Below are 20,853 nucleotides of genomic sequence, written 5' to 3'. Positions count from 1 at the left end.
AATCTTTTGGTTATACAAGCTTAATAGTCAACATTAAATTTAACGAACTTTATCTGCGGACTCGGGCTCGTTTTGACTCGCGCTCGCCTTGCCAGTGCTGCACAGCGCAAAACTTCAATGAAGTTTTGCGCTGTGCAGCACTGGCAAGGCCAATGCATGCCTCCCCCAAATCGCCCATCTATCAGTGGTGGTGCAACATTGCTTGTAAGTAAACATTCGACAGAAGTCTGTCTGGTTGGGAACCAAATCAGTTCGGAAATGTCAGGTTTCTTCAAAACTTTTGGTTGGAGTCTAAATCATCTCCCAACATTGCTTGTGCATGCAGCGCTGCCGAGGCCAAGCGGCTTTGCTGGAGACAAAAGGGAAGCACGTGCGCTTCAGTACCTGCTCAAAGCTGTTTGATTTGGAAATTTTTTCCAGTGTTCATTCGAAGCAGAAAGAAGTGTGCGACGAAAAATTTGTAATGGCCGAAGCTGGTTCAAATCTGGGATTTCCAGCAGAGGCTGTAGGATATTTTAGAAAGTTGCAAGAGACTGAACCAGCTGTGCCAGAGGCATTGTATAGAAACGTAAACTCTATAGACAACTTAGCCTATTCTTGCACTCTAGGATGCCAGTCCAAATGAAAATTACATAATTTTTTTCAAAATAAATTGAGTTTCACACTTCTAACTCGATTTCTGTTGCGCTCAGTGCTGCTCCCTAATTTAATGGGTGTTCAATTTAGCAAACCTTCAGTTAAGTGAACTATTTCCTGAGGTCCCTCGAAGTTCACTTAAGTGTGAATTCACTGTATATGCTTGAAGATAAATAAGTTTCGTTCACGTGCTTGGAAAAATGTGCAAATTAGATTACTATCACCTTTGTCCCAGTCAGAATTTCCATGCCTCACATGCTTCCGAGGAGTTGCTCCTCTGTTGGATTCAGAGTTCAAACTGGTTAGTGTCTCAGTGGCTGATATCTGATGAATCTAATTCTATTTAGGCATTTGAGCTATAGAACACAATTAAGGAATCACTGCTTGATTCACCTGTAGCAGAGAAATTAGCACACATGCCCATACGTAATTGCTCTTTATGTGAGTGCACGCAAGAAAATTTTGTGTAGTACTGCACCCATTCAAGATACCAAATGAGTGGGGAACTTCCAGTAGCACTTCATCTTATCACCACCAAGGTTGCTCAACCATGCTGTTTTTTTTCTGCTGCAACAGGCGAATGTTCTAGAAACGGAAAAGGCTGGGCATTTATATCGCAAAAAAGCGGTGTATGCATTATTATTCATTGGTACGTGAAAAAAAATGCATCCTTACTTATTATTATAAATGGACATTAAGTCCATATTTCACTGCTACTTTCGATCCTAGACTTATGAAATGCGTGCCTCATCTTACTGAGCGGCCTTTGGGATAGGAACATTAAAAGAAACTTTCATAATACATTCGGCAGACGCTGACTCAGTTCGCTGTAACCGATCAGCGGCGCTCGAAGAGTTCGTTGTAAGTGCGATTTTGTGCCATTGAACCAATGTATATTTTCACGGTCACGCGAATATTGTTCGTTTTAAGCAAAAGTTCGTTCTAAGTGGGACTGTAATATGTGGGCTCGACTTATATGGACACTCTCGGCTGTATTTCGCTGCCTGCGTCGATGTCGGCGTCGCCGTTGTTCACCGTATATGTGTACGTATCTATATACTGTGGCACCCTACTATTACTCACTGCTGGATTTTTTCGGCTGCTACGTTGTCTTTCATCGGTCCCTGTATAGCTCTCATAGAATCCCATGTAATGCAAACCCGCTGTTACGTCGCTACTGTGAGAACATTTCTGCATGATGCATCGCAACCTAGTCCGCCGAACCCGTCCATGCACTGTCATTTTGATTTGATGTTTGACACTCTTGGCCTGGCTTGGCTACGAATCAGGCTGTAATAAGCCGCAGGCGAGTTGGAGAGGCCGCGCCTAAATGGCCATTTGGGTTGAGGTTCCAGTTTATTCGCTCAGACGGGTTGGCCTGTGGGTGATATGTGGTTGTTTTGCAGTGTTTAATTCCTAAAGCAGCATACGTATCCACAAACACTTTGGCGGTGAAATAGGACACATTGTCTATGATGAACTCTGCCGGAAAGCCAAAGCGGGTAAAGACCTCGGTCAATTTGTTCCAGATTGTGTGTGTTGTTAACTTCCTAATTGAAAAAAAGTCGGCTCTCGCAAGCACTCACACACTGAGTGTCGTGTGTGTTACTCGAGTGGATGTGTGAGTGTTTGCGAGAGTCAAGGTTACGCTAAATATCTTACAATATGACGAATAACCAACTAGCCCGACAACAAGTTTCATTGAACTCGGCCCAGTTCATGAAGTGATCTGTGACAGCCAGGAGAAAAACATGGCTTCTCCAGCTTCTTTGGAAGGATTCCATAATGTCACAGGCCACAACTCGCCAGGGATCTTGACTGTCGATTGGCTGCATGAGCCCAGGAGAAAGGCGACTGACTGGAGGACGTCCTTGTGTTCCAGAAGCAGCACCACCCCAAGACCTAGGTGGCTCACGTTCGCTTGGACAACGAACTCCCTGTTGAGGTCAGGCAGCTTCAGATCAGCTGTGACCACTAGAGCTTTGGATAAAACCTTAATAGTTCGCTCTTGCGCTGGGTCCCAGTTCCATCGTGCAGACTTTTTCAGCAGCACGGTCAAGGGCGCTTGGAGGTCTGTGAAGTTTGGGATGAACTGCATGTAATAACCGTGCCTAAAAAGGGCCCCAGGCCCTAAATATTCATGGGAGTATGGCACTCCACAGTGGCCTGTACCTTCCCCTTGCACAGCAGAACACGACCACTCCTGAAGGTAAAGCCCAATAGTGAAGTGCAAGCCTCAGCTACTTGAGCTTTCTTCGGGTTCAGGGTCAACCCGGTGGCACGGAACTTCCCAATGACATCTTCCAAGTGGTGGAGTTGCTCCTAGAACGTTCGAGAGAAAAGGACAATGTCATCGAGGTGCGCCATGGCAAATTGCCATTTAGCGTCCCCTAGAATCCGATCAATCAATTTCTGGAACATAGCTCCAGCTCCAGCTCCAGAGCAGCCAAAGGGCATGTGGGTGGACTCGTACAGACCTTTGTGAGAGATGAACGCAGTTTTCTCCGCGTCAGCTGGCTCCATCTGAACCTGCAGGTAACCGCATTTAGTGTCCAAGGTGCTGAAGTAGCAGACGCCACCTAGAGCTGCCACAATTGATTCAACGCTAAGCGTAGGATAGGCATCCTTTCTCGTAACCTTGTTCAGCCAGCTGTAGTCCACACACAGCCAATAGGAGCCCTCTTTTTTGGGGGGACCATTACCACTGGTGAACCACAGGGACTGTTTGAGTGTTGAACAACTCCGGCCTCAATCAATTCATTTAATGCCTGGTCAATTGCTTTTTTCTTGGCCACACTGACAGGGCAAGGATTGCATTTCCACGATTGTGCAACGCCTGTGTCAATACAGTGCCTCACAAGAGGGTCGCGACCCGGTCGTTTCGTGAACATATCACTGAAACGAGTCAACAGCAATGACAAACGTGCTCTACCTTTTCTACTAGCTGTCGTGCAAAGGTGGCGACGAGCGATTCGAGCTGCTGCTTACTGAGGTGGTCACAGGCATAGCTGGGACCTTGTTCACCGCAGTAGCACTATTTTGAGAGAAAGCTGTATGCTGTAACAATACTGATTGTTGGCCTAGTTGGTACTTGCTTACTGACATGGTTTGGCCGCAAATTAACACACACAAAGTCATTTAGTGTAGACTTTGTGTTTGTTATTTTGCGGCCAAAGCATGTCAGAAAGCGGTATGCACGGACCGTTTACCGCCGCGCCTACCCACGGCCGGGCTAGACTGCTGCTGCGCGCTCCCTTTTATACGGCCTTCGCAACGAGTGAAGTAATGCACTCCTTTGAGAAGGGCGCTGCGACCCTGCCATCTTCCGCCGCTCTGTACAGAGCGCGAACACATGAGTTTGGGCGCGCTTCTCCACTCATCGCGCGTTGAAAAACAAGTTGCCTAATTGTTGAAGACACAGAAATGGTTTGTTTTGACTTCTTATTTGTGCTAGGTGCATCGAGCTTAAGTTTATTGAAAAATGTGTAAATGTAAGAGCTTGAAGCCATCAAACGTGTAGACAATTTGAGGTCTGAAAATAAATATTCATTGCTCATAAGCACTGGCAATAGTTGAAGACTTCCAAGTGAAAAACTTTGCCGGACTTCACAAATGTCTTGTTCACAGCCTAAAATGCTTCCTAGTCGGCTTGTGTGTGTACATGGAAGGCTTGTCGTTTGCGTCAGTCAGTTGGTTTGTGTGGTTGACGAGGAGAATTCTTAGGAATTTTTCGGCTATGAGATCTGCGGATCGTCGGGAGTGGCTGCCGTCAACGCTTTCAGGGCAGCTAAATATGGGAGAATCTTTGTGGGACTTCTTAGCACTTGGTCTCTTGTAGGAAGGATAGTCCTCGAAGAGAGTGGGCGCAGATTCGGAAAGAAGATTTCTGATGCGGCACGCAGGCACATAGTCTACATCGCGGAAGTGTCTGCTGCATATGACAGTCAATGCAGACTCTTCGTTGATGATGAGATTCTCTCTCGCAATATTCTTTTGCCGTTTAGCGCACAGATCAGCATTGCTTGGGAATTGGTGAAAAGAAACACCAGGTGTTTTTTCTGAACAGGACTTGCAATACGGAACATGACAATACACCATGGCACATCTAATATGTATCCATACGTACTGCTCGTACTGAAGGTTGTACGACCGTCTTCCCGAGTCGAAAAATCACTGCAGACGGAACATTGAGAAAGCTTTGAACAAAATGCAGCGGCGGTGAGCAAATACCAGAATAAAGCAAGTCTCACTAGAGGGAAAGAGAAATCGGCAACAACCTGTTTGAAGAGCCACAAGAGAATTAAAAAAAAAAAAGCTGTTTACTTGCCGGAAAGTTGGGATGTCAGTTTCTCTTCCTAAACATGTTCTTCCACGAACTCGAAGTATAGCGCAGAAATGATTTGGACTAGAGATTTTAGTTCAAAAGCAAGCGGCTTGCGAGTGTAAGCAGCTGCATTCTTCTCATTATTCATAGATGTGGCTTGCAGTACAAAGGAACGCAAAAAAGCTCCGGGTCTCTGGAATTAATAATTACAGGTGGTGTTAACACCTTGACAATGCACGCCACTCCTCCAAGGCATGCCGTCCGAACGGGTTATTCAGCAGCAAAAGCCCACTTTTTTTTTACTTAGCTCTTTAACTCTAAGAGATACAAGTGAGGTACGTGTTTCAAAGAGCTGTCAAGCAGCTTTTAGCCCTGAAAACCACTACAGATGCATTTGTAAAAATAAAAAAAAAATAGAAAATAGTTGCCAAGGGGAAGGTGTGCTCGTCATTTCTGTAAGCGACCTTCAATTGCGGCCTCGTTTTCCAACTAGAGCAAGTGCCAAAGGTGTTTGGTGCTCGTCGCTTGCAGAAGAGATACAGCGTTGTTTATCTCTCAATCTCTCTCTGATCGTTGCCAATGCTTTATGCTTCATGCGCTATGCCTTGTTAGCCACTTCTCCGCATTTTTACTGAGCTTTAGCTTGTATTATCGACGAGCACATGCACACCTAAATAATGCGTCGAGCTGTATGATAACATTAGTTTTTTTAAGGAGAGATGATCTCTCTACCCCCGACTTCTTGAGTAATCCCCTCCCCCTCATCGTCAAGAACCCTTGTTCCACAGTTTCACATCGACAATTTTCCTTGTACCGTGTGCGCGGCGCAGGAGATGCGATGGCAGGGTCGCTCCGCCCCTACTGCCGATGGGTGGCAAAACATACTCAGAAACTCTCCCATTGTATTCGTGACGGTTGAGAAGGCTGTAAGGACCCGCCGCGGTGGTCTAGTGGCTAAGGTACTCGGCTGCTGACCCGCAGGTCGCGGGTTCGATTCCCAGCTGCGGCGGCTGCATTTCCGATGGAGGCGGAAATGTTAGAGGCCCGTCTACTCAGATTTAGGTGCACGTTAAAGAACCCCAGGTGGTCAAAATTTCCGGAGCCCTCCACTACGGCGTCTCTCATAATCAAATGGTGGTTTTGGGACGTTAAACCCCACAAATCAATCAATCAAGAAGGCTGTAAGGAAACAAGCGCGCGCAGGTGCAGTCTAGCCAGGCCGTTGCCTCCCAAAGAGCCAGTCTTGGCATCGGAGTGAGAGACAAGGGTCGGTGGGGCTCCGTTTTGTCTCCCCTCCTCCTGCTCTCTTGTGAAAGTCGTGACCGAGAATAACCGCATGGAAAGACCCAGGAGATGCACAAAACACTGTCGGCGTACACGCTTCTCTCATCGCACTACCAATTGTGCAGCGCCGCACGAAGTGGCTGTACCACTGGCGAGTTAGAAGGCAGTGTCGCAAGCTCGGCTGTGGACAAAGCAGTGACGCAAATGAGTCACAACCTCTTTATCGAACAGAGAGATCGAAGTCCCGCTATCCAGCAACGCTGCAAACTCTCGACCAGCGATCGTACGGGTGATGAACGGTGCCGCCGTGGCTAGAAAGTCACGTCCAGCGCGACACGCCATCGGTGCCAGAGGTTGGGTGTTCTCGCGCTGCTGTAACCGCCAACGAGGGGGAGCTCAACGACGGCTCACCCTGTTTCCTGACGGGCGAGCAGGCCTTTGCATCGGTTGAGGCGCGCTGCATGTTCGTGTGCAGTGGGGCCACGTGGCAGTAGCAGATGATGCCTTTTCCATCATCAGTGGAGGGGCTTTGGTGCCTCATTAGAGCTAGGAGGTGTCCGTTCGCTAGCTGCGCGAGGGGCTCCGCTATCGGATCTCCCCTCGTCCAATGGGGCATGGGGGTCCCGTTCTCATTCGCTATGCAAGGCAAAAGGGCACGCCCAGGTGTACGATTGATTGATATGTGGAGTTTAACGCCCCAAAACCACCATATGATTATGAGAGATGCCGTAATGGAGGGCTCTGGAAATATCGACCACCTGGGGTTCTTGAACGTGCCCCCAATTCTGAGCACACGGCCTACAACATTTCCGCCTCCATCGGAAACGCAGCTGCCGCTGTCGGGATTAGATCCCGTGACCTGCGGGTCAGCAGCTCAGTGAGCACATTGGACGCTACACCACCACGGCGGCGCCCAGGTGTACGAGTACGGGTCAAGAGAGCGGTCTGACACAGCGGGTGCCTCTCGTTCTCTGGCGGCCGAGGCCACCTTGTGATTAGGCTGAACACAAGGTAATGAGTCACCACTAGCCCACGCACAACCAGGCTCAAGAGAAGCAGACAGATGTGGCGTTGAGCAATAGGCTCTCGCCGCTAGTATGTCACTTTGAATCTGGTTCGCATTGGAGGCCAGCTCATTTAGATCACAACAAGGAGCGCTGCGAAAGTAACGGCGAAGGTTGGATGAGCCTGGTGAATTCTCACTCCACCTTCTCAGCGTCTGATGTCGTAAGGTCGGCAAAGAGGTGGAGCTCCTGCAAAGCCTGGACGTACTCATGAAGATATTCGTCGGAATGCTGTGTTCAAAACTCTAGCTCACGACGCATGCGGCGCTCGTAGTCAGGAGGAAGGAACTCGCTCCGAAAGAGCGCCATAAACTCCTCCATCGACTGAGCTTGGTGGCTTACAAGTTGATACCGCCATGCCGCTTGGGCTGTCAGTGCAACAGGCAATACTATCAACAGGCAATCACTATCAGCAGGTGATGCGGTTGTCATTCAGCCGCATCACCTGCTGATAGTGATGCAGCGCCTCGAGGTACTCCGTGGCACTCATGCGGTCCGAATAACTGCTGTACTCGGGCAGAGGTACCCTTAGGCTGTTCGATGCACTTGGTTGAGGGGAATCGGGGGGGTCTCCCTTTACAGCACAAGGCTGCGAGCATGCGGTTCCAACAAGGCATTTAGAAGCTGTGCCACAGTTGTGTGCAGCAGCGATTTCCTCAAAGCAGGCACGGCCACAAAAGGGTTGAGTGCCTGAGGCATGCAAGCGTTGAAAGCAGCGGCAACGTCTTCAAAGCGACCTTGCTCGTAGACAACGCTGTCAACCTTCTGCACCCGTGTCCAAGGTGGGTCAGTGAGCCCATGGGTGCTGACACCTAAGTGGTCCCGGAAAGAAAGCTTAGGTGCAGTGTGTTGGGTAGTCAACTGCGCTGCTGACAAGGAAACGCCAGCGAGAGGAGACGACACATAGGGCGAGCCCGTACGCACGTGCGTCTCTAACAGCTGAAAAAGCCCACAACTGGCTTGGCTAGGACTGTAATCTGCATTTGAGCGGTAATCACTGTAGGGGGCCCCAAAAAAAAGATCTCTTTCAGTGACCGAAAGCAGAGGGTTGCTGAAGCAACCATATTTCTTGATGTCGGGTTCGTCTGCATTAAACGAGATCAAGTCCGTTGTCACGGTGTCGAACTGGAACGAGCGCCTCGAGGAGGTATACTCTGAAGCCACGTCGACCCCACGTTGGATGCCAGTTATGTAAAGATGGGTTTGCTAAAGGCTTACCCTACGAAGCGTCCGAGAAGGGACACAACAATCTCCACTGCCGTTGCGTACAAAGATCCTACGGCCGGGTTTATCGATTCTCTGACACAGCGCAGAGATTGCACTCGAGGCAGGTCGTCAGCAAACAAAGGTTTATTCACTGAAGATAGAGCACAGTGCGACAATCACAAACTTGCGGACCGGTAGGGAACTCCGCAAGACCGACCGAGTGTACAGTTGCCGGTAGGCACTAGGGCCGTCACACAAAGGGCGGCAGGTGAGCGCATGTACTAGAAGCCGCCTGCTAAAGCAGTGCTTCAATCTCTCGTGCAGGCCTGTGTGAATCTGCCCGTCTGCAGGTGAGCACCGGGCGAAGGCAAGTTACAGAGGGACGGACTGTCACGGGCGGCCAATGAGGATCGGCAGAGCACCGTGGCGTGTGCTAGCATGACGTAAGGAGGAGGTGCGTTGTCTGGGCAAGTTCGGACACGCGTCCCATGCAGGGACAACTAACGCACGACTTGCAGCAGACAAAAGGGCTTGACAGCGAAACCACGATGGCCATGTTCCCGGCGCTCAAGCAAGCTGAGGAACGAGGTGCCAAAGAGGAGGGCACGCTCGATTCTCGCAAACTGCAAAAAAAAAAATTGTGTTCATTCTGGTAAAAGTATTTATGATCAACTCCTATGGACTGCTGACAAGTAAACCGAGAATTTTTCGTTCTAGCAGAAATTTCGTTGAAGCAACGTTCGTTGTAGCGGGGTTCAATTTTATATGTGATAATATGTCATGTAAATATTCATCAATGTTGTAGTGACACGTACATGAAAGAGTACAGCCACTGCAAAGAGCCCATTGCAAAGGCACGGCGGGAAAGCAAATGGGCTTATCCATGCCACTACACAGGGGTGCCGCGAGCATGTCTCCATGGTAAAAGTGATTCGCAGAGACACCGAGACAAAGGTTCGGTTGCTCAAGCGAGGGAAAAGGCGCTCGTGTTGGCTTTGGAAAGATACGGGTCGGCGCAGCCTGGCCACGCACTAGGACATCGCACCACTCTTCGGCCTAGCGTTCAGTGGGGGGGGGGGGGGGGGGACATAAAGTAAGCGTTCGCCGCAGATTCAAGGCGCTGTTGGCGAAGTCTGAGCGAGCCCCAAACAAAGGGAGCCGACGGACTGAAAAGAAAAGTGTGCTTACCACCATGACGTGTCTGGAGAGGTCACTTTCACTTTTGACGCGTGCATGCGAAACCTCCAAGGAGACCTTGCGCGCAGCGCCACAGTCGACATCCGCTACCGGGTGAGAGGGGTTAAGCGTCACTCTTCGGTTGTAACTTGGAGCTCCCGCATTTCTCGATGGATGATCGGGGAACCACACTGGGAAGCCGGGCCTCATCGGGGATCAGGGAGGCCGAACTAGAATTGGCTGTGAGGTGCCCTGGCGTTGGCTGGCAGCATATAGCTGCTGTCAGCTGGCCTCGCGCTGGAGTCATGGTGAAAAAGGCAGCGGGGCTTCTTGGTGACGGCCGAGAGCGGGGCACAGCGTCAGTAGGTTGATTGATATGTGGGGTTTAACGTCCCAAAACCACTATATGATTATGAGAGACGCTGTAGTGGAGGGCTCCGGAAATTTCGACCACCTGGGGCTCTTTAACGTGCACCCAAATCTGAGCACACGGGCCTACAACATTTCCGCCTCCATCGGAAATGCAGCTGCCGCAGCCGGGATTTGAACCCGCGACCTGCGGGTTAGCAGCCGAGTACCTTAGCCACTAGACCACCGCGGCGGGCGGCGTCAGTAGGTCAGTGCCCCCAGCACCTCTAGTGTCCACGTCGACGGTATGAAGCCACGACGCGCACTCTTTACAGGTACGCACAGAAGTGCCACGTCCTTACACACGCACACACACACCGCTGACAGCTGCGTGAGCATAGGCGCAAAGAGTCCTTCGTCCCTCTCTCCACGCATGAGCACCGATACTCAAGGTCACAACTCTCTTCACCGGTAGACGAAATAAACACGGAAGAAAAAGTTAAACACAGCAAAAATGACGCTCGATATATGGCCAAAAGAACATAAAAACAGCAAATACAAATGAACACTTAGTATTAGACACAAAAAGACAAAAACATTAAAAATACATGAACACTTAAAGAAGGAACACTGCCAGCAAACTGGGCAGCATCAACTTTTTTATGAGAACAAGCTGTAAAGAAACTAACCTATACTGAGGCTAGACAGTAAACTGAGGGCCTTCAGTTGCGGAGAAGTCGCCCGTCCGGCGCAAAATCACGATGGTGACCGCTTCCTCAGATTATACCGGTGCGGGGTCTGAATGCGCCCGCCTTCCTGGGTGTGCCCGTTGCTTGCACGATGTGCCGCAGGGCACTGGCGCAAGCTTGTCAGACCCTGACAAAGGGCTTCAGGTCTGCGATGTGGGCACGGCTGAGTTTTCTTAAAAGGGGATCTTTCAGCTAGTACGCGCCACGGACACTCACTGACAATCGGTTCATAAGACCGGGTGGCTTGCCAACCCTTGGTTCCACCGTTTTTCAGACGTGGCAGTCACGGAATAGCGATAAATGTCACGCTTCGTGCCAAGCCAGGTCACTACGTTGCTCAGTTTGCAAAAACTTTCGAGCCACTCATGTGACCGGCCACGAGTTCGTCGTGAAAAGACTTTTTTGGGCATAGTCACCTTAAACGGATTGATGGACTCGTCCGTCGTCAGTGGCTATATATATAGTTCAGCAGGAGCCCGTCATATTCCAGCAAAATGAATCCACCGGGAACTCAGCGACACACGCTGTTTCAGCCCCCTATTCGTGCCCGCTGCAGAACAAGCAGCGTAACAGCGCTCCGTCTCTTCGAGACAGTTTATCGGCGCCCACCGCTGAGCAAGCCGCGTATACGGCGTTTCGTTTCTCTGAGACTCTAAACGAATCACTTTGCTTAACCTTCAGCAGCTCTTCGCTGCCGAAAGCGTTTCCCATTCTCCCGAAGGGGGGGAGTCCGGTATCGTGCCTACTCAGGACCGCAGCAACCGCCGCGTGCACGGCGTCATAGGTTCGCTCTCGGCACAGTGACCTTCGGAAAGTTCCCCCACTCGGCCGCTATGCAGTGCGCCGCTTACCTGAATAGCAGCCAAGGTCGTCCTCATGGGGACTCCCACTTTTCGCCACTTTCGCCCCCAACGCTTGCACGGGCTAAGGCACCACGAGCGGCCGTCGCACCGGAATCCAGGTTCTCGGCAGACAACAGGGGGCACGAGATAGCGCATCAGCTACCACATTGGTGGTGTGTTCACCGCAAAAGGGGGTGACGAGACGGACGGTTGCCGAAGGGTGCCTGTTGATAGTGGCGATGGCCTCTTTGTGCAACGCGGCATCCACCTAAAAGGGTCAGCGGACAAAATGCCACGAAGCAGGCATGTTGCGACGAGCCCGAACTGCGCAGACAAACTGACTCGCTAAGAGCAGTCAAAAGTTTAGAGCTTTTGATACCACGTTGGGCGCCTGTGTAGTGACACGTATCCTGAAAGCGTACGGCCACTAGCCTGGGTTCGGTCTCAGCGAGCAGCGAGCCACAGGGCACCTGTTAACTATCGCCATGGCGAAAACGCACTACTGCTCAAGGTTGCAACACCAAAAATGCAGTACAGAGCCCGTTGCAAAGGCGCGGCGAGAAAGCAAATAGGCTTATCCACGCCACGGGCGAGAAGTACTACACAGAGGTGCCGCCAGCACGTCTGCGTGGTAAAAGTGTTTCATGGAGACACCGGGACAAAGGTCAGGTAGCTCGAGTGAGGGCAAAGGCGCTTGCGTTGGCTTCGGAGAGATACGGGTCGGCACAGCCTGGCCACGCACTAGGACACCGCACCACTCTTCGGTCTAGCGTTCGGAAGGGGGGGCGACATAAGGTAAGCGTTGGCCGCGGGCGCAAGGCGCTGTTGGGGAAGTCCGAACGAGCCCCAAACAAAGGGAGTCAACGGACGGAAAAGAAAAGCGTGCTTACCCACATGTCGTCTTAGGAGAGGTCTCTCTCTCACTCCCAATGCGCGCGCACGAAACCTCCCGGGAGACTTCGCACGCAGCGCCACAGTCAACATCCGCTACCGGGGAAGAGGGGTTAAGCGTCACTCCTCGCTCTCCCAGCGTGGCATACCATGGAGGAGTGAAGGGAAAGCATTTGGGAGAGCGTGAAAACATCTAAAAGTATGTTACAACGCCCCAAACAGACTTTCTCGTCAAGGGCTTTCAAGAGGCCTTCCAGGCGTGACAGACACGTCTGTGCAAGTCTCTTGATAAAGGGGAGAATATTTTGAAGAATTTTACCCATTTGTACAGGTCCCATCAACGAACCCATTTTTCCCAGAATATGTGCATTAGTGCTTTTAATGACGGACCCTGCCCATTTCTGGGTAATCCCACTAGCAATAAATTTCCAGCTACGCTCCCGGTGTGTAGCATGTGTGGGTTACACAAATGTATCAATTCACAGGCATTTTAATGTAACCAGAAGGCTCATATAGATATTTGGATGCTTCTAATTTTATAATCACGGTTGTTATGTCCCAGGATAATTTAACGTGCTACCAACCGCAGACTGAAGGAGCTGCTTAGCAAACTTTTTGGGTGGCAGTGGCCTATTTTAAATAAGCTATAGTACTCCCGCCCTACACGTTATTTTAATTTATTTGTTTCTTTTTTCCTGCGTCTGCTTTTCTCTCCATTTTTATTTCCATCTTTCTTTCTTTCTTTTTCCACCTCCCTTTAGTGTACAGTAGTTAGCTGGCTGCTTCAATTCTAGTTTACCTCCCTGCCTTTCATTATATTTTCTCTCTCTATGACGTCCATCTGTACTTGTCTACATTCACTTCTTCTTTCACAGCGCAAGTAGTCAACAGTTTGAAAAAATAACACATGCTAAAATAAGCTACGAAACCCATTTTGTTGCTCATTATGCTTAAGCTACGCTTTCTATCTAAGCATACAGACACACACAGCAAGGCAAAGAGACTCTGACACATGGCCCGCAACACCTCGGGCCATCTACTACGTTAGGTGCAGAGTGTTAGTGAGTCCTCTCCAGTATTTGGAGCTTAGTTCACACACCTCTTTTATTCTGCAACTGCCGTCGTTAGTTGATCATCTTCGAGATGTCACAAACCATCGCTAGCCTTTGATGGAAAAAATTGAGCTTTGCTTCTGCAGCGGCTCTGTAAAACACTACACAGTTTGCAAGATGTGTTTGCAATAACCATGTATTTCAACTTTTTCGCTCCCAGCAACTGCTGAAGAGATTTGTGTCCACCTTCCTTTGCATCAGCAGAGAAAGATCTTTATATTGAAATACAAACAAACATGTGAGTTAAGTACTTGATTATATTGAGAATTTTTTTATATAGATGGTAATTGTACCAAGGTCTAACTGTACGTCACATCAAGACTACTACCTCTTTAACATTTATGCAATATAACTTCTTATCTTTGTGCTCAAAGATCTGTAAGTCTGATATAGTCATTTCAGGCTCACCACTAATGAATACCCTCTTTATGAGTGTTCATTAGTGGTAGTATTAAATGCACTTGTAGTGGGTACATTCTAAGAGGATATTGCATTCACTAATGAATGTAATACCCTCTTTATGTTCTCGTCAGGGCATTTATAGCACGGTAAACACATACAGTTTGTATTCCTTGCTTCTTGTGCTACTTGCTGTAGCTTGATTTTAACAGATTTATTTTTTGCACTGTTTGTACTTGGCAGGTCGAGGTTGACCTGGTCTCTATGATGGAGCGCACACTGCCTGACTTCAACCTGAACAGCGAATTGGATAAGCTGGTCCTTCCTGGGGATGAAAGGGTGGATAGCACCAAGTCACCCCTGTGAGTAATATTTGAAACTGTCCTATAATGTGAAGTAGTTGTGGTATAATTAGGTAAAAAAAAAAACACTGTGAGTGTGTGTTTCATAATAAATGTAAAAACTCATTTATTTGAAATCATTGGGACCATGAAAAATCTTTAAATTAAGGAGGTGTTTGAAACGCTGTGAGGTTTCGTGAGGAGAACGACGCTCTTTGTACAGACAGACACAGCAGACATGGTCAGGCAAACCAAAACACATGTACATTTATTCAAACTTTTTTACAAACGATGATATCGCCAGCTGAATCAAATATGTTACTAATGACACCCTAAACAATCTTACACAATATTTTGATGCAGTCAATCAACATAACAAACACAAGCTAACGTGAAGGTGTCGTCGCCGATGTTCGACTTAGCACAAGGGACCCACGGAAAACTACTCACGGTTGCCAGACCCCGCAGATTCCCTGCAGGAAATGTCCGTTCTGAACCCTGCCCCAACACCAAAGATGCTCTCTCACGTTTTATGTACGGCCACCTAGCCTCTCCACTAGGCGGCACTCCTGGTGCTACCACGCTAATCATAATCATGATGATGATGATAGCACCTGTGTGAGAACTGCACCACCAACTGCTCAGCGGCTGTTGAACCTCAATGCAGCCTATCCGCAAGACACATGTTCGCCATCAGGTGCACATGACTTTACAGAAGGCAATAGCACCCCCACAATGCAAAAAAATGGCATCCAGGGAACTTTCGATTACTGAAACTTGTTAGAAATGCTGCTTCGCCATGTATACTAATTTGTGGCTCCAAGGGCAATAGCTGAATCTGGCCTTTCTTTCTAGAAGGGGGGGGGGGGGGGGGAGAGTAATGAAGGTTACTTTGGCAAAATATGCGATGTCCAGAATCAAAAATAACTTCTTTCGACTTCGAAGTGACGTCTTTTATCCTAAGTGCGGCAGCAGCGCAATGCAAACAGCAACAACTTTTTTTTCTTCATTTGAGATGGCTTGCATGATACCAGCCCTGTCAGCAACATTCATTTCCTGAATTATGGTGATCGCTTGGAAGGGGATTGAGGGCTTGTGGCATTTGGTGCTATTATCTCTACAGCCACTCGTGCTTGCCACAGTTTACTCATTGCTACAAAGAACTTGGCGAAACAAGTGCTGGCGTAAGACATACAGAGCGAGAAATACAGAACTGCACCACTTGCAGGGTGTATACTGTTCAATACAATAACAGTGCACTAGAGTTTTTTTCTTGCATGCACGTTCATCTTCCTAATGCATATGTGAGAAGAAAAGCATTCATGTTCCACTTTTCCTCCATATCGCTACTATAGAAGACTGCTCCGCTGAAGAGCCTGCTCTTTGTTGTGCAACGTGCAATTTCCGAAATGTGTAACAATGTGGAACTGCGTAACTTATTCATTTCATCACTGGCCCCAGCAAGTTTAAATTTATGACCTCGTTGTTCCTTTGCAGTGGTAGTGAGAATCAGTTGCAGTGATATCATGGATAAAAATGCTTCATTATATTGTAGTTTTAAAATACATAGGTGTTCTGTAGATGCAAAGTTAGTCTATTATTTTGTTCTATTAAAACTTTCGTTATATTTAAGTTTGTTACATTAAAATTTACAGGGCACCTAGCTACGAGGAAAACAGTAAACTCGAACTCGAGCCACCAAGAAAAGCAGGACTGACTAGGGCGAGTTGGTATAAATTCATAATTATGAAACAGTGCCACCAAATACAACAAAATCATGTGTGCTTTAGGATTTCATTGTATTTCATGGTGCCATTTCATAATAATGAAGCTGCTACTAAATGTCAGGGAATTGTCATGGAATACATTAATTGAGTGAGGAAAGTCAATGAGATGGTTTCTTTAAGGATTGCCCATATCCAGGAGGCATACAAACTGGCATCCCATGACTCTTTCTTTTGAGTAGCTGCTGCAAACCTCGAAGGCTATGCTTGTTGCCGCGGCAATGAGGTGCAGGAGCAAGTGCAGAGTCATCACTGGTGCTCTCTCTTCGGCAATCTTTGTCGCCCTATGTAGTGCATGACTCAACAGCACAGGGCTTCGCTTTACTATTGCTAAGTTGCCAATGTGGCACAGGATTGCACAAGTTCAGCCTCTACAATCTAACATAATCATTGGCACGTTTAAGCCTATTGATTGAGTGCCTTTTCTATATCACTGCATGTGATCAGAATCAAGTGCACTCCTTTCAGAGTACACTGCTACACGATTCTGGTTTTGAAGTTTTTGAATGGAGCATCAGTTCGCAGCTGTTTTCAGTCTTGAGTTTATCCAACAAGGAAGTGAATTTCATCACACCTGCCGTTATCACCATTGTCTTTTTTCTTGCCCCATTTTCCTATGCACAGCTGTTGTATGCAATTATAGCGAGATTGGTAAGGTGAGGGTATGAGTTTTAAAACCATGCCATGATGGTGGCAATCAGTGGCAAATAGATGGCTCTGTGCTTCTTGTGTGATCTTGAGCTCATTTGTCATTGTGCACGCTGACTTAATTACTTTTGTAGGCGCAGTGTGTTTTAAGCTTCACTTCAAGACAAAGGCTAGTATGCAGACATTGGAGAATAGAAGAAAAATAGCTTTCTGTGCCCACCCTTCCCCCCCTTTTTTTCTGCAACGTTATGCTTACATGTCATGCTTTCCTCGGAACAAATTAAGCAGCACTCTATCAACAAAGCTGGCCTTCGCTCAATTACTGTACTGAAGAATTGCAAGAAATGTAATAAAGATAGGCCCATCTGACCTTGGACTTTTGGCAAAAAATGAGCTCTGAAGAAGTTGTCACAGCTTGCAATTTTAAATTTCAAGAAAGGCTGCATTTCTTTTATCAAAGCTGTTGCTCAGAAAGTGGTGGAGATATTGCCGCTTAAGCGCAAGTTCTCTGTGGAGGCAAGCTATTTGTACCCTGTGTGCGCTTTGACTTTAGTAGCTGACCCCACGCATCTTACCCTGGCACTTGGATTTCTCACTCAGCACCAGCGGACGACCAGATTACAAGCAGAGCTTGCCCATTGTTCTTACGTGAAAGTGTGCTCAGAAAACACTGCATAGGAGCAACTTTCACATTTTGACAGGAAGCAACTAAGGTTACTCTGTAAACAAATATATGCTCTTAGAATCGCAAAGAGCTGCAGTTCTGTGTGAAACTTGTCTCGTGCTTATTTCTGTGTTGTGGCCACATTTTTGATCAAGGAAAAAGTGCATAGAGTCCGTGTAGTTAGATTCAGGTACACGTTAAAGAACTCCAGGTAGTCGAAATTTGCAAAGCCCTCCACTGCAATGTCCCTCATAATCATATTACGGTTTTCGGGCGGTAAACCTTAACAATTATATGATTAATATTATTATCTCCTGCTTATTTCATGACAACATTGTGGTAAAGAGCGAGGATTTTTTGGTAAAAAGGAGCATCTTTCTCAGAATTTGTTGGAAATATTGCTGATACCATAGAGAGATGCATGATGCCCTCTTGGTGGCAAGTGACACCTTGAAATTGGAAATTACCAAGTGGATGGTGAAGAGAGTTTGCAGCACCTGTAGAGTCTACTAATAGAAGCTGCGAACAAAAAACAAAAAAACAGGAAACATTAAAATTGGCACAGAACAACAATGGTGATTGAAGAGCTATAAGAAAAAAAAACAAGTAAGACTCTCATTGAAGCATAACACACAGCTTCTATGTTTCACGAAAAAATAAACTCTCTCAAAGCATTATACAAGTGCATTTGGACAATGAGGGCAATTGCAATAAATATCTTCTCTCTCAAAGCATTATACAAGTGCATTTGGACAATGAGGGCAATTGCAATAAATATCTTCTGTGTTCACTTTTCTTTTATCTGCTTTGTGACTCATTTCTACAAAATGGCATTCAGTCTGGAATTTTACCTAGAATGGCCAGTGAAAACCTGAATAAAGTTAGGGAACCTTATTTATGCAATTGGCTAGACACCCTGGTTCAATTGTATTTATTAAGGCTGACTGTTACGGACATTCTATTATAATATATTATGATTATTAAAATGAATTTTTTTTTTTTTGTGTCTTACACAGGAGAAGCAAGCGAAAGTCACATACGCTGATGGGATCAGATGGCACAGAGCCCAGCACCAAGAAGCCATTCAGTGAGTTGCATTTTCTGCTTTATTGCTGCAGTATGGTTGTTGTCACGTGTGTGCTATTTTTCAATGTTTTCTCTTTCTGTTTATCACTAGATAGTTTATGTTTTTGTTTTATATAGCCTTTTCCTTGTTTTTTCCACATCCCGTGTCCTTGAATGCAGTTGCGCCAATGCGGGGCCGGGGGTTGCCTCGGGCTAGCCTAGGCCACCAGTCACGAGCAAATGATCCATTTCGTTCGCGGCCGCCTAACACAAGCCGGCCCCCATCCACGCACGTGGATGACTTCGTCCATCAGTCGCATCAGCGCCCACCAGGAAAGGCAAGTGCTCAGCAATCACATAAATTTCGACTATCTTTACGTTAGTCCTCATGCTATACAAAAAAAAAAGCACCTAAGCACTCTACAGCTGGTAAAAAAGCTGGAATGTGCAGCACTGATGTTTATGGTGGTTAATTTCAATGATCCACAGCGTCTCTCACAATCATATAGTGGTTCTGGGATTTTAAGTCCAACAATTATTATTGAAATATTGACATTGTGATCTCGCAAAATCCCATAAGTTTTAGTGTAAATGATATGCACCAGCGAAAATATCAGAAAGAAAGTGCATGTTATTATATGTTAGAAGAAAGTGCATGTTAAAGTGCGGTGATTCATCAGCGGAAGTCGTACATTCCAGGAACGCTGCTAATAGTTCATTTAAAGAGTTGCGCGGCATGTAATAAAGCAATTTTCACTAATAACTGCACACATGTCACCAGAATGTCTGTCACGTCCATGTCTGGACATCGCAATCTAATTTTTCGTGCTTTGCATCTGCCCCGCCGCGGTGGTCTAGTGGCTAAGGTACTCGGCTGCTGACCCGCAGGTCGCGGATCGAATCCCGGCTGCTGCGGCTGCATTTCCGATGGAGGCGGAAATTTTGTAGACCCGTGTGCTCAGATTGGGGCGCACGTTAAAGAACCCCAGGTGGTCGAAATTTCCGGAGCCCTCCACTACGGCGTCTCTCATAATCATATGGTGGTTTTGGAACGTTAAACCCCACAAATCAATCATCGTGCTTTGCGTCTGCAGAAGAAGATCTAAATGGTGGGAACGCATTGACACTATTCCTCTAATATACTTTATCCATAGATCATCATACAGAAGAGCTGTTTTGTGATTCCTTCCACCAGCACGTCCGCGTTCACAATCGTTGTGGCGGTAAAAGCCCCTAAAAGACCCTGCCCTTTCGAACTTGAGGCTGCTATAGGGTCCGAATTGAAAATTCTCGCGTGGCCATCAGTCATACCATGCTGAATGCGCCGGTTCTCAAAATTCTCGCGTGCTTTCTTTTTAAATGCCATCACACTTATAAAAGCATGTTTCCTGGTCAGAGCAGCCGCAATTCAATTTTAATACGCACAGCCACTAGGCCATCACTGGCGGCTCTGGTGTTGGAAGGCCTGTGAAGCGGCCATGCCTTCTTACACATTTGCTTCTCGCTTTCCAGAGTAAATAGGTGACGGTTAAAAAAGAAATGAACAACGGCATCGCATTTATTGCTTCGTTTTGAAGGGAAGGATGAAGGGGAAGCTGCTGCATCGCTTGAAGTAGCTGGCATAATGAGACTGCTTGTGAACTTTCTGTGCTACGGACATCTGCTTCGCGATTAGATAACTGACATGACAAAAGCTTCAGCAACTAGAGTGATCATTGTCTCTTTAGCCAGCATCCTTTTGAGTTACGATATCGGATCTAAAAGATACAATTTGTTAGTTTCAGTTACACTCTTAGAAATTAATGCGATACTAACAAATTGTATTGTTATACCAAATAATAAGGCTTGACGTCATCCGTCAGAAGCGCTAGTGGAGTGGTTATCATTTCCAAGGTCCCCGCACTCGCAAAAACTTGCTGCACGTGCGGTGTTCGATATCCGCAACTTGGGTGACTAGAGGCCCCCGAAACATCTCTTGCACGCCGATGCACATACAAATGGAATCGGACTTGTCTAGAGAACCCAGCCGGATGCTCCAGCTGGTGTTTTCTTCAGAAATGTGTAAAAAAAGATGCCATGAACCTACCAAACATGGTCGTACTGCGTGTTAGTGCCTTGTGCTGTAATGGAAGCATCAACGGAAGCTTGTAGCTAACGTGAGATAGAAGCCGAGGCCAACAACAGTGCCGACAGGCAGGCACTCCGCTGCTCAAGACCAGTGTGCTTCTACCTGTACAGCATGAACGGCATATACGAATGGACTTCCGAAATGGTGCGACGATGGTGTGGCTGCCTTGCGATCAAGGCTTCGTGCATACCC

General features: G+C 47.4%; 1 protein-coding gene across 8 annotated transcripts in view; it reads left to right on the top strand.

Moving 5' to 3' along the window:
- The window catches only part of vir (VIR_N domain-containing protein), a 431,173-nt gene that overhangs the window by 361,733 nt on the left and 48,587 nt on the right, over positions 1 to 20,853 (top strand). For all 8 annotated transcript variants that reach the window (XR_012887826.1, XM_075881178.1, XM_075881177.1 and 5 more), the window contains 3 exons: positions 14,275 to 14,393; positions 18,485 to 18,555; positions 18,714 to 18,871. Coding sequence is in view for 7 of the 8 variants with exons in the window: in XM_075881178.1 (XP_075737293.1) it covers positions 14,275 to 14,393; positions 18,485 to 18,555; positions 18,714 to 18,871 (348 nt within the window). In the remaining variant the exon portion in view is untranslated. The remainder of the gene's footprint in view (positions 1 to 14,274; positions 14,394 to 18,484; positions 18,556 to 18,713; positions 18,872 to 20,853) is intronic.

The sequence above is a fragment of the Rhipicephalus microplus genome, chromosome X (genome assembly GCF_043290135.1).
Source record: "Rhipicephalus microplus isolate Deutch F79 chromosome X, USDA_Rmic, whole genome shotgun sequence".
Lineage (NCBI taxonomy): Eukaryota > Metazoa > Arthropoda > Arachnida > Ixodida > Ixodidae > Rhipicephalus > Rhipicephalus microplus.
Note: the sequence above shows the minus strand (reverse complement) of the source record. Positions and strands in the feature narration are given on the sequence as shown.